The sequence below is a fragment of the Haliaeetus leucocephalus genome, unplaced genomic scaffold (genome assembly GCF_000737465.1).
Source record: "Haliaeetus leucocephalus isolate CR32 unplaced genomic scaffold, Haliaeetus_leucocephalus-4.0 Scaffold944, whole genome shotgun sequence".
Classification (NCBI taxonomy): Eukaryota; Metazoa; Chordata; class Aves; order Accipitriformes; family Accipitridae; genus Haliaeetus; species Haliaeetus leucocephalus.
Genome location: NW_010973380.1, coordinates 2,026,423 through 2,040,716, shown reverse-complemented (window position 1 = coordinate 2,040,716; position 14,294 = coordinate 2,026,423). Strand labels below are relative to the sequence as shown.

Here is a 14,294-nt window from a genome sequence, read left to right as displayed (position 1 = left end):
GCACCTCACTCACGGTGCAGCCAGGTGTGTAGCAATGCAAAGCAATCGCTCCCATGTGCGATGCAGGTCGCCCTGCAATTCCCCACCATTGCTTTGCAGGGGAGAGGGAAGAGCCAAAAAACCCCAAAAGACAAACCCAAAAGCATTACTAAAATAACGTGTCACGTGAGAGCCCTTGGAGGGAGCTGAGGACGAGAGAGCTGTCTGAGGGCAACCCACTCAGGAGCTGGAAAGCCGAGACGTGCTTGGACGGGCTGCGTCCACCCAGCCGGCCGGGTGAGTCAGCCCCGTGCCCTGCCGCCTCCAGAGCGTCTGTTTGAAGTTTTGCACGGAGGACTTAGCAGACAGGCTGCAGCCCTGCTCATCCCCTTGTGATACCATCTTAAAGACAGGAATGAATATATCCCAGCAGCCTTCCTTTTATCTCTCGGGAGACACTGCGTAGAGCCCTGCAGGTTGGGCAGCCTTTCTCTCAGGAGCTGCCTGTCATTTATTTGAAAAGGTTCTCCTTGAAGGTTTGGGCCACTGTGGGGCTCAGCCAAAGGGTGACAACTCTGAAGGAGATGTGGCATCTCAGGACCGCACCACAGATTGTGTCTTCCCCGTTGCGAGCCACTCCCACAGACACATACGAGGAACAGGAAGGAAAGGGAAAAACGTTCCGGGAATTCACATCTCCAGTCTTGGCCCTTACGTTAAATGCAAGGCATCACATTAAAAAGCATGCACTTACACCCAGCATGCATACTTAATTTTAAAGTTCCTTCTTTCAGTCTTGTCAGTGTGTTGCAATGTAATAGCATTTCAAGCTCTACTTACTTAGAAGGTGTTCCACACTTCTCCTCCCTTGCCCTGTGCCTGGCACGAGTTTCCCTTACTGTGTCCTTTTAGAAAGCGCACAGTGGTCTAATCTCTGCCTGCGTCAGGGACACTGTACCTTGGCACATGGAAGTCCTGTGATATTAAACTAGCGAAGCATGTGGATGCTCTTACAGCAGCAAAATTATGTTCTGTAGTTGTTCATCACAGGAAAGTTATCATCCCTCCCTACCCCACAGCAAAACAAGTTATGCTAATAAAGCTTCTTTAGCACACCTATGTGGGTCAGGTATCACATCTCTCTGCCGCTCTCATCCACATATTTATGCAGGCAGAAGCCTATAGCATAGACCTGCCTCTAGAGTAGATTTTGCTTGCAGCAGCGTGGTGATTATATAGTTGGGCAGGCCAGCATTTCCAGATGCAACAACATATTTCACTTCCACATATGAAACAGCAGTATTAAAAACCCCTGATCCACCCTTGCATGACCCATTTGCCTTTACTCTCTCCTGCATCAGTAGGGTGGAGACACAGACAAGCTGGTTCCTCTTGTCATCCCAATAACAGCACCAGCCAGGAATTTTACAGAGGGGCTAAATTTCCCTCTAAGAGCCAACACATTTTTTGTAGTCTTTCTTTTAAAGAAAATCAAGAGCAGTATAGGAAATTTTTATTCCTTTTCCATTGCTGAAGATACTCTCTCCCACCATTCAGGAAGTGGTTTTTGTGTGTTGGCCTGTGCAAAAGTTGACAGATCGCTGTTGCATCCTGGACCAAGAAGGGTGAGGTCATTCTTGCTCGTGCTTAGGTAGTAGTTAGCAGCACCTGTACCCTATCTGTTGGAGCAGTTCAAAATGTCACTGCTCCAAATGATTGCAGGTCAGCAGTTAAAAATCTCTTTTGAATAGGATTAAGGAGACAAAAACACTTCCAGAAGTGCCAATGCTGTGTATTTTGGGAGTTTCTATAGAGCAGGACTCTATAGAAAACCCCATGGATTTAGGGGTCTTGGTTGCCTTCCTATTTATTCACTGGCAAGCATCATGAAATATTTTCTATCAATCCCTCTAAGAGCTGTTGCATGGTTGAACTGACAGTCTAGCAATCACGTCATAGCTGAAAGCAGCATTTCTTTTTGCCAGGCTGTATCTAAAACCATAAACATTTCTTTCAAAACCACATCTATTTCTCGTTTGGCAGATTCCTTATTTTCCTGCTGCAGACCTCATTCGCAACATGTTTGCAAATGTACTAACACAGCCTGTTAACGACAACTGATGCCAGTGAGTCCTTAGGCCTATCCCCAGCACTACAGGTGGAAGATAACTGAAAATTCTAGTAAGTTAAAAAGTCTCTGTAATAAACTAAAAACTAAAAGTAAAGTTCTCTGCAATAATTATCTTCAAAGCTCACAGAATTTAATAGAGATTTCGTCTATAGCGTATCTATATTAAATGTTCACTTTTTTTTTCCTGATTCTATAGCAAGGAGATAGTTATATCTTACAGAAGAACTAGAAACTAGGCTATGACATTTTTGTTAAGCTCCATAGATTTCTGAGCACCTCAGAATACAGAATCAAAATCAAAATTTTGAAAATACCTATTGAATATGAGGTACATTTAAATACTTCTTCCTTTCTGTTAGAAACAAAAGGTTGATTGTTAGGAGCACAAGGCAAATGCGTAGCTGCATGAAAATAGCTGACAACTGCTAATGTTCAATAATCTCATCTGATAAAACTACGCAGAGGGAGTAATTGCATGAGGATTTCAGTAAAAGAATGTGCAGCTGGTTTTTCTGGCTTTCCAAAAGCAGCCTGCATTCCCGTAAGCACTGCTAGGCAATCATTGCCTCCTGATTTCCCTTAGACCTTCGGTCTGGACTCAGTAGCCAATTCTGCCTTTGCCTATCAAACACCTTTAGCCAGTTTGCCTCTGCGCATGTAGTTGCCGCTGAACGCGGCAGGTAGCCAGGCTACAGGGCTCTGAATCTGGGGCAAGGCTGGGGCTGGTGTCCCAGGAAGATGAGGACGTGGGGTGGACACGGTATCTCTCCAGAAGTTACAGTGCAGCTATCTAACTACCCTTTGCTTTGGATGATCCAAGGAATGGGACTGAAATGCAGCCGTGTTGATATGTGAAAACAGCACAAATTGCTGCAAACAAGGAATTAGGAGCTTCAATTTTGCACAAATCTGAAGGGAAAAACCGCACCAGTGTTCGTAGTATTATGCCTAAGGACATTATTTATTCCATTCATATAGCATGATCCTGTTTTTAATGAGCAGGCAGAAGTACTTGGCAGGTAAATCGCGTAGTCATGGACTAAGTATTAGCTACTATGAAATTGAATTCTGTACTTGTGTGCCTGATGCAAACAGTAGTGCACACACACAGAGTCTAAAGTTCCCAGAGAAACCAGGGCTGACATTTAACTGCCCCTGGGAAAAGAGGAGGAAATTAATACAGTGGGTATGGAAGACAGAGTCTTGACACAGCAAGAAGAAACAAGAGGCAGAAAAGAGGTGAATGACTGGATGGTGAGTCAGTGATATTTTTGTTGAGTTTATGCATGTTGTTTATTTTCTGGGTGTGATATCCAAATTAAACATTAGATATACCTGAAGAATGGATACATAGACGTACTGTTGAGTGTTCCCAGCTACTGGGATGCACATGGACACACAAACACCACAAGAAACAACATTAAAAGAGGCCTATTAAGGCTGCAAGGTCAGTTGTTCAGAATTACGACAATCAGAGCAAGCCTGTTTATTCCTTTCTTTGTGCTTATGCCTCATAACCCAGTTTTTAATTACATGGTAACAGTTTGGTTTTTTTTTTTCTTCTGTAGGGCACCTGCCTCAGTCAGTGCACACAATAGGCAGTGTATGCTCTAAGAAGGTAGTATTTCCCCCTTCAATATACATCTTATTTACTGTGTGCTGTCCAGTCCCAGCTCTGGAGAAGAATTATTGCTTAGGATGTTGCCTGTGGAGCTCATCACCATCACATCTTGAGTGCTTCACAACATATCCATCTAGTTTTCACCCCTGAGATGTGTATAATTCCCACAGAAAGAAGGTGATAAAACAAGTTGGCAAAAGCCAAACACCATCTGTCTGTTGTGGAGTCTTCCACTGGAAATGCCAAGGAGCTGTTTTTTCAGACAGCTTAGTGTTATACACTTGGACTGTTCAATGTAGAGTTCCCGTTGGCTTCGGTCACAGCTGTGGATACCAAGTCCTGCATTTCAGACTTCCATGAAGCCAGGCCACTTGCTCAAAAAGAAAAGAGCATGCTAATCACGGTCATTAGGGCTGAATGTGGGTTGGAGCGATTTGCCTGGCATTCTGTGACTAAAGCCCATGTGGAAATCAGTTTCCCACGTAGCCTTCAACTGCTTCAACCATTACGCCTTAATTTCACTTCTTGTAATCTTCTGGCTCACTCATTTTATAGCTTCTAACTCTTGCAACAGCTGAAGCAGGGATCCAACCGACACGATGCCAGGCTTTTAATTTTTTTTTCCAGGCTGATACCCATTTGGGCCGTCAGCACAGGTGGGATGTTTGGTCTTCAGCTTTGCAGCCTTAGCTCCTGAAATACTTGGGCTGAACTGATCTCCTCGAGCAAGCACTGGGTTAAGGTAGTACAGTCCTGCATCTGAGTATCCCAAGTCTCCTGCCCTGGTAACTTGGTCAGTCTTGGGGTTCCTGCTAACACTGTTGTCTGTCCTGTCTGTCCTGGGCCAGAGCCAATTCTATCCCACTCTCCACAAATCCCTTCCGGATTTGTCTTCATTTTGCCCTGGTTCACCTGTCTGCTGCACCGATTCCCAGGCCCTCCCTGCCTGCCTAGCCAGCTCTGTCTTCAGCTCTCAGCCCCTCTTTACATTCACAGTTGTTCTCCCTGTAGGTAGTTCTCAGTCTTAGTTTCTCCCCATCTTTCACCTGGGCTTTTTGTGCCAATTTTCTCCCAACTCTAGTACAGCCGAAGGCTTGCCTCCCCTGCCTCCTACACCGCGAATGCTAACAGAGGTAGCCCTGAGTATCTGCAACACGTCCTTTACTTTTGGCACGACTTTTACTGAAGCCAAGATGGGTCGATGGTCTCCTGAGGCTGATGGCAGCCCTGCTCTATAAAAATGAGTTGATGACCCATCAGTTCCATACCTCCCCCTTTCCCCTGACGGGGAGCCTATTTCTATAGTGCTGCCTGGCTGCCATGGATGAGATCTGAGGTCGTTCCCAAACCTGCTTTTCTCATCCTCTTAAATATGTAACTTGGCTGCCAAGTCATGGATATGTACTTGGCAGCCTGCAATAGCAACTGGAAACACAACATACACAATACGATTGTCAAAAAAAAAAAAAAAAAGATGGCTATAGAGAACAGAGCCAGACCTGCATTTTCAGGCTGATTTGAGATTCCTGCTTAGCTATCCATGAACTGATTGTGTTTGCATGGATAAACCTTTATAGAGTACCTACAGAAGAAAAGATGCAGTGTTTGGAAGGCTATGGAAATGGGGGGAAGTTAGCGACAGATTGTTTTATGGAGATTTTCTTTCCCCACATTGTATTGTTCATTTGTTCTTCCATGTGGTCATGAACATCTCAGTGTTGGTTTCAGGAGTATTTACCCTAGTTAGAAACTATTGCAAAAATTAATGATGCCGTCTTTAAGAGCTGAAAGCACAGGGAATGTTCCTTCTGTCTTACTGACCTGACCTGTCTAGAAGTCTGAGGTCAGGTATTTTCATCTCTTCAAAGTACATACTGGCCTAGTGCAGCTGTACTAGCAAAATTTTCCTAAATTGTGGCTGGCTTTTGCCTTACAGCTGACCTGATCTATTGAGACATGTGGTCCTCCCCCTGTCCCCTTATCTTTATCTACGCCTCCACTGGCCCTTCTCTGACTCCACCTTGAACTGATGTAAAATTCTAACTCAGCAGAAAGCTTCTCATTTATTTTTGCTGGATTATGATTTTTGACAGTTTAGGGAGCCGCCTTGCTGTGGGGACAAAGATAAAGAATCAACACAAAGATAAATGGTGGGAAAACTTTGATGGGAGCAAGAATGCCTCTTCCATCAACAACTAGCTATTAGGCTGGCTTAGCTGTAATGTGAAACCTCACCCTTCATGGGGACTTGACTTCTATTGGCAAAAAGTGCTTTTATCAATAAAACTTGTACCAATTTTGGGTGCGATCTAAGCAGTATCAGTTATACATGACGCTGATCCACTCTGAATGACTAGTGTGACAGATTCTCTGCTTGCAAAAGCAAATGCTTCACAATATCCCAAAGATCAAAACCTATCCCTCCAAATCATGCCCTTNAGCGACCTGCCTTAGCGTACGGGAATTATTTCCAGGGGCAGCTAGCAAATCTTGAGCTGATTGCTCGCATAGGGACCTAGATCATGTCACAGACTTGTAACCTGGTAGACATACTTTTAAATCTTGTAAAGTCCCAAGCTAAGGTATGTTTAACATTCAGAGTGCTGTACAGACGCCAATGCCCATAACAGAGGGATGAGGTCCAGCTGCCTTCACCGCTGCTGGTCCTGGGCCAGCAACCAGGAAAACCACTGCAGCTCCCGATCGCCAAAACCACAGTAAGCCCAAATGAGTGGCCGTGGAGATATTATCATGTGGAAAGCATTTAATTTCCCTGTTTGGGCTAAAATGTTACCCAGGGAAGCTGCTTAGCAGAACTGGGAAGGAGCAGAGCACACAGACCATGAGTCCCAGTCCACAGAGCAGGCTGAAGGGGGGATTGAGGTGCTGGGACCTACTACGGTTCCGAGGGAACAGCAGACCGTCACCAGGAGACTGCCGTCAACAGCGCCTGCCTTCGCCCCTTCGCTCCTGGCAGTGTCCCAGGCAAGCGCCATGCTGTCTGTGAGTCTCCCCACCTTTCCCAGCTCCATCTTGTTGCTGCTGTTCACGTTCGCCTCTGGAACAGATCCCGGGGGGCCACTGGAGGCCCCATGGGGCGGGCAGGGCAGGACAGGACAGGGACCTGTCCCACTGCCCCAGCCAGGGAGCGTGGTGGCCGGGGACAGTCATTCAGCCATTCGTATTAGTGAGAAGCAGCTGAGGTGTATTTTGAAGGACACATGAGTGGTATTTTCTCCTTCCTGTGATGCGTTGGTAGGCCTTGTGATGCCATACTACCACCTTTCCTAATTTTCTTTCATGGTTCATAATCACCTATGTGTAACATAAAGGTATAGCATTTGCATGTCCCTTTTCATCCGAGAGTTGTAAACCAGTGTTACAAAGCTGGAACTGAAGACTAAAACAAACAAGTTGAAATAACCACTTTTTGTCAAAGGATTAGAGCCACGGTTTCCTAATACTCATCTCCGTGGTCTAACCATTGCATGGGCTGCTGGCTGCTGACGTGAAATTATTCTGGTGTCCCGTATCCAGCGTTCTACTACCAAATTAGATTGAGCAAGAATTTGTGAGAGCCTTGTGGCTGGCTGGCTGAATGGTACCTGGCAAAAAGTCATGGAAAGCCTTAATGTTTCTCTCGGTTTAAATTTGTAGGCAGAAGGATTTCAGCAATAAAGAGTCATTTTGCTTTAAAGGTGACCTGCAAATAATAGTTAAGGGTTTGTAAATCTCTCTTGTTAATTGAGAAAGGGACTAATAGATCTTCTTTATTTCCAGGGGATTTTTTTTTTAATGGATTTTTAAAAAAATATATGGATGCTGTAAATGCTGTTACTAGTAGTTTTGTCCAGTGTGTCCCCTGAAGGGTCTATCTGGTGTTTATTGAAAGTTCTCAGAATATCAGGAAAGTGCATAACATATTCCATTTTTAAACAAAGGTTTCCTTTTTCCTGACACTTAGTCTCTACAATTACATAAATATTAAAAAAACCAAAACAAACCAGCACAACCAAATAAAGGCAATGTGTTGCTTAATGCATGGCTCCATTCGATTTCTCAGTCTTTATCGATTCACTGGCAATCAAAGAACTGATGTTCCTTAGCAAACTTTCAATTATTTATTCATACCCTGAAAGACATAAAAAAGGACAGATACATGTTTTTCTTTCTTATGCTGGCAACCTTTAATCTCAGAGAACTTCTGTTCAAATGACTCACACACAAACAACAGCTGGGTGAAAAGCAGACTGAAGAAAAATAGAAAGTGGCCCATATGCACAGTGCTTGCACTATAAATATACTTTGTTGGGCTGAGAACTTGAGCATAGATTTATGACATGGACTCTATATGCTGTTTTCTTGCAGACGATAAAACTAACTCCAGGCGTGTGGTACTGGAAGGATGATACTAACACACTTGAATTTGCAAGGTAAGACAATGATGTTTTGTTTCAAATTAAGCAGGTTTAGGCCTCGATATAGCAGTTCCAAGTAAGGTAAAGTCAGAGTCTGATATTGTTTTGCTTGAACATCAGCTGCAGGACAAATACCTTCTTTCTTTCTTTCTATTTTTTTTTTCTTTTTTTGCAATTGAGACTGGAGCTCCTTAACTGCTGCTCATATTAATGGAGAAAATCAGAAATATGCATTTACTCCGTAATACTCTCAAGCTGAACCCGCTCCAGAGGGATGGCTGAAAGTGTGTGGCGAGTCCTGCCATGTGTCAGAAATGTGTACCACGCGCTGGAGCAGCAGTGCTGGACGCCAGGGCCAAATGCCACCCCAGGTGTCTATGGGTGGAGGTTCACAGACTGATGGTCCCTGTTGCCGGTGTTAGGTATGGTCCCGTGCAATGGTGAACACCAAAGGACTGCAGACCTTTAGGGAAACCACAGGTCTGCGGGAAACAAAGTCCACGTAACTGTGCTTTGTGGCAGCTGTGGATTAAGACTTTATCAGGCCATTTAAACCACTGGGGCAACTCCCCCCAGCACCCAACCTATATCCCCCTGCTCTCTTCTCAAGTGCAGGGCAGGGAGCGTGGCGGAGCGCGGCGGCCGTGGGTCAGTCACACGCTGTCTGCTGCTGCCTCCTGCCCTTCTGGGCATTTTCCAAGGCTTTGTCACGGTGGAGCCAGGCTGCTCACCTCTCTCCTGGTCACAAGGCTGCTGCAGGCGCCTTTCATGGTCTATGTCTCAGCAGCTCCGGCCAACTTCTCCCCTGGGCTTGGGAATGCTGCTGACTCTGCCCGGTAGCTCTCCGGGGAGAGGTGTGAGCTCCCTGGTGACCTCTGCCTGTCTCTGCCCTCAATGATCCCAAAGAAAAGCTCTGGAATGGAGCAGTTTACATTTAAAATCTTCCTAAAGCCACTTGAGACACCGATCGCTTGAGGGGTTTACGTGGCGCAGTGCATTTGGTGGCAGGAGACAGAGCAGGAGGACCCGGGGAAGCCCCTTTACTCTTTGCTTCTGTGCTCTTGAACGCAACGTCTCACGTTGACCTCACCACAACCCAGGTGTTTTCTTAGTGTCAGTTAGAGGCCAAAATAGGTATGTCTTTGTATCATGGGATGTTGACCTCTTTGTACCGCTGCTAGTAATTTAAACTCATGCTGCTGCATGCTCATACTCCGTATTTCAGCTCCAGCCCAGCAGCTGAGGAAAACCTTAAGGAAGGACAAAATATTCCCTTTCAGGAAATGCGTGTCAAGACTTTAAAGAGGTATTTCAATTCAACTAGCCTAGCTCAAAAAGAAACAAGATCATTTGGGTGGGAATATTTTCATCCATTGTCTGAGGATCATGTCTGAACAAAGCGCGTGAAACAGGAAGCCAGCTGTCATTTCAGCAGGGTGGATGAGTGGTCTGAACATAAAAACAGAGCCAGACATGCCTGGTGTTGAATGCTAGCTCAGGCACTAGCCTGGTATGACTTTGGTAAAGTCATTCAGCATCTCTGTTGCTGTTTCCAGATCGCTCAGAACGAGGTAATAATTCTCATCTACTCTAAAGAGTATTGTGAGGTAATTAATTCATCTGTGTAAGGCACTTCAAAGATTAAAGTATTATTATTATTAATAATAATAATAATAATTTTATAAATTCACAACATGGTATAGCTGACTTTCATCCATTACTTAAAACCTCTTTGATCTAAATAATATAGTTGCAATTTATTATTTTAGCAACTAAAAGAGCAACTTCAGACGCAACCTTAGAGGTGAAATGTCCTGTTTCTCTCAACATCCCCAGCCTGTTTTGTGGTTATAATAGTTGAAAGTTAGTTCAGGATACCTGCCAAACACATTTCACTGCCCGTCCCTTTGAAACTGAGTGCAATGAAGAGAGTACATGCCAGGTAGATAATCTTAATATTCTCAGACTGGAATTAACTCTGTGTCCTTAAATATTATATATTGGTCAACCACTAGCATCTTCCAAGGTGATTGCAGTGCAACTCTCCCTGAAAGAAGGCTGGCTGACAAAGAAGGAAAATTGCATAGGCTGTCCAAGTGGCTACAACATGAATATGTGACGTTGGATGATGTCAAATGTGAGTAATTGCTGGTATTTCTTATCAGCAAGGCGTCACCCGTACAAGTTAGAAAGTTATTTCTACTAACGCTAGCATTTTTTTTGAGGAAATATTGTTTTTCTCCTCTGTTTTCAGATGCTGCTTTGCTTTTGAAAGAAGCAAATAAGTCACATCACATGTTGCCATTTGCAGCAGTTATCAGGTATGTCATTTAGAGTCTGTTTCAAGAATTATGCGTGTGTGTAGCTGGTAGTGGAGGGACCAGGGTGTATGGGAAGTAGAATAAGAGGTTTAAAATCTCTCATCTGTGAGGTTCAGTGGGAAACAATACCAAATGCATGTTTTGACATGTGCAGAGAAATAACCCTGTCACCTGTTTGAAAGCCTTCCACTCTGTTACCGAAAGGAAGCCAAGAACTTGGGCCTAAATATCTGAAGGTTGTTATCCATTTTACTCTAAGTTAAATTCCATGTTAGCCAGTGCATCTGCAACACTGTGTGAACCAGGAGTGCTAACACAACTGGGAACCCGGGCTGCCTTCCTGTGCTGCTGCTCTTCCCTTCAGAGCTACAGGGCTCATTCTTTGCTGCTTTCACTTATCAGCATTACTTCTCTATCAGCTAAAGGCGAGGAGGCAGCAGGCAGAGCATTGTGTCTCAGAGGCATATCCCTGAGATCACCAGGGCCATACAGTGGCTGCATTGTCTCTGACTTAGGAATGTATCCGTAGACCTTGTTGAGCCTTAGCCGTACCGTCCTTTCAGAATGGGAGAAGTGTCCCGAGTCGTCCCCCTTTTCCTTTGAATGTGAATGCCACTCTTCCAGCACGTTCAGTCCAGAAAACATGCTCCTTGGAAGTATGTCTGGTGATATCCAATTCAATCCACTCTTCAGTGTGTTTATTGGACTCTGTTAGTAATTCTCTGAAAGCCTTCAAAGTCTCGGTGTGGAGTGGAGTGCTTGCTACGAGTAGGTCTCAATCATATAGCTAATATTTGGTATAATGCAGACCCTTGAGCAGAGACTTTGTTCTTTTTCATAATGGTCTGGTGGTGTCTATATCTGCAAATCTGCAGACTTCACAGTGACCTTTCTATCTTCCATTTAGGAATGAGAAACTAGATATGTTCCTCATGGCCCTGCTCTTCTACCTATCTTTTTACCTGGAAAAAATTGCCCTGGAAAAGAAATGCAGACCCTTGATTTCGTGAGTACAAGACTTTAGGGGTATAAGTACACAGAGCTTGCCCCAGCAAATCTGGAATCACAGGGCAGTCTTTCGTGTCAGAATCGGTGGGATTCTGCATATGAGCAAGGACTGCTTGCTGTACTGGCTGAGTCTATATATAGAATACTAAGGAGAAAAACTCCTTGGTCTCACCATTTATGTCTCCCGTCCCCTTGTCCTCTGTGCTCTCCAGGACATAGGCTCCTCTCACTATGTAGAGAGAGAGATTTTCTGGGAGGGTTTGAACCCCGCTTTGCCCCAGCCTTGCCCTGAGTGGCATGCATGTTGTTCACGTGGCACGGCATCACCGTAGTCTCCCTTTCAAGACGGTGGCTGGATCCAGTCCTGCTGCAATGGAGTCACCAAATAATTTGGCTCCTCAAGGTAATGCTGCAATTTGAATAAATCATTACTACTGCCACCAACGTTAAATCTATGTGAGTGCCCTGGTTTGAATTACCATCCCTTAATGCCATTTCCCAGTAATAACATTAGCATCCAGTCATTTCTGCTTGCAATAGAGAGCAGCAAATAGTAGCAACTGGGTCTGCTGGGGGTTAATTTGTGCTGTGGGTCACATCGCTTTAAGACTTTGTTTCTAAATGCTTTGCAAAGCAGGTTCAGATGACTCTTAGGTGCTGGAAACATGTTACAACATGAGGAATATATGCTAGAAAAGCAGTTCCCAAGTAAGGGTGTGTGACCATGCTTGCTACCTTGCAGAGTGGAAGTGGGGATGTCAGGGGAATACTTTAGGAGCTGCTGTGTTAGAGGGTTATATGCCTTGGGAGAAAGCATTGCAGAGTTACAGACCATGATTGTAAGAAACTTCAATGATTTTCTGGAGTCTATAATATTCTCTGAGAATTGATTGACCATTTTCTTAAAACGCTTAAATGATTACTTACTTCACAATTCATGAAGCCTTGATATAAAGAGGGGCTGATTTATCTGGATTGAAGACAAGACTGTTGGGGGATTGCTGGCCTTCAGGAATTGATTTGTTCTATATCTGTAGATTGCCAGGTGTTTCTTTCATTGTGGAAGGAATAATTCATAAATAAAGAAAATCATCAGCGTAGTTTCATACATAAAGGTTGTAGATTCAGTTGAGGTGTTCTGGGCTGCAATTTACAAAATGATCCCCTCGCTCTTGGCTGGTAAAGGACAAGGAGGCCACTCCATGGGTCATGACACCTGCTGTGGTTTAACCCCCAGTGAGCAACTGAGCACCACGCAGCTGCTCATTCACTTCCCCCCCACCCAGTGGGATGGGGGAGAGAATTGGAAAAAAAAGTAAAACTTGTGGGTTGAGATAAGAACAATTTAACAGGGCAAAAAGGAAGAAAATAATAACGATAATAATAACTACAATAATAAAATGACAATAATAATAATAACAAAAGAACTGGAATATACAAAACAAGTGATGCACAATGCAATTGCTCACCACTCGCTGACTGATGCCCAGTTAGTTCCTGAGCAGCGATCCCCTCCTACACCAATTCCCCCCAGTTTATATACTGGGCATGACGTCATGTGGTATGGAATACCCCTTTGGCCAGTTTGGGTCAGCTGCCCTGGCTCTGTCCTGTGCCAACTTCTTGTGCCCCTCCAGCCTTCTTGCTGGATGGCATGAGAAGCTGAAAAATCCTTGACTTAGTATAAACACGACTTAGCAACAACTGAAAACATCAGTGTGTTATCAACATTCTTCTCATACTGAACCCAAAACATAACACTATACCAGCTACTAGGAAGAGAATTAACTCTATCCCAGCTGAAATCAGGACACACCTCAATATGGCACATATCATCTACTGGTGTGGCAAATACAGAAACATACTGAAATAAAGAGGAATTTGGTCCTGCTGCAGTTTGAGGTTATGTTTCCTGGATCAAGGGGGCTCTGGTTAGTAAGTATCAGCTATAAGCACTGGATAAACCCGTCCAGGAGAGACTTGTCAGTGTGTTCTGGCATGCAGTGCTCTCAAAAGGCTCCTGCCTTTTGGTGGCAAACATATACTGACTCTCTACTTCTACAATGCTGTTTTATTTAGATTCATTACCTCCCCTGAAGGGAAGTGTCTTGCTTGTTAGGATTACCTGCATGCAGTGCAACATCAGAGAAGCTTGAAGAAGACACACTTATCATGCAGAAGCAGGAATTCAGCATATTGATCTACTGAAGTATAAATACAAGGAAGGAAAATAACATGATAAAAGGCAATTTTATGTCTTATTTAATGCTGAAGCTCATCCTTAATGTTTTAACGTCTTAGTTGACTTGGAGGAACAGGGAGATATTAATCACGGTGTGAAGAGCTTTCTGATACTGCATCTTCTTTCCCTGTTCAAGACCTCCCATTTCTGCTGTTATCCACTTGGTCTAATTCTGAACTTGGTATGTGCTATATTTCAAATCAAATGTAGCAAGGACTGTCTTTTTCCTCCTGCGGAGTAAAGTTCTGGAATGGTCTTCCACTAGGAAGTAGTGGGGGCAGGCAAGAAAACTGCATTTTTCTGAAGGTGGAGCTTCCTGAGCTTGTGAAAGGGATTTTATAACTACTTAATAGAATCATAATGACAGAAAATTATACTTGTGATAAGAATCCTTGGGTTTATGATATGCTGATGTATTTGAGAGGATGGGAAACAAGATTACATAGCCATTTGTTTTCCTGTATCTATCCCACATAAATCCCCTGCTCAGGGCTGTTGCTAGTGGCCTGCTCAGGAAGAAAACTCCTCCCCCCCCCCCCCCCCCCCCCACCCCCAAAGACAATAAATCAGTGCA

The 14,294-nt window shown here is 44.2% G+C and overlaps 1 protein-coding gene across 1 annotated transcript in view; it reads left to right on the top strand.

The window, feature by feature from the left end:
* The first annotated feature begins 8,066 nt into the window (after positions 1 to 8,066).
* The window catches only part of PPP1R36 (protein phosphatase 1, regulatory subunit 36), a 16,080-nt gene continuing 9,852 nt past the window's right edge, over positions 8,067 to 14,294 (top strand). The window contains exons 1-5 of the mRNA XM_010584185.1: positions 8,067 to 8,164; positions 9,375 to 9,455; positions 10,165 to 10,286; positions 10,404 to 10,470; positions 11,378 to 11,476. Of these exons, the coding sequence (XP_010582487.1) occupies positions 8,067 to 8,164; positions 9,375 to 9,455; positions 10,165 to 10,286; positions 10,404 to 10,470; positions 11,378 to 11,476 (467 nt within the window). The remainder of the gene's footprint in view (positions 8,165 to 9,374; positions 9,456 to 10,164; positions 10,287 to 10,403; positions 10,471 to 11,377; positions 11,477 to 14,294) is intronic.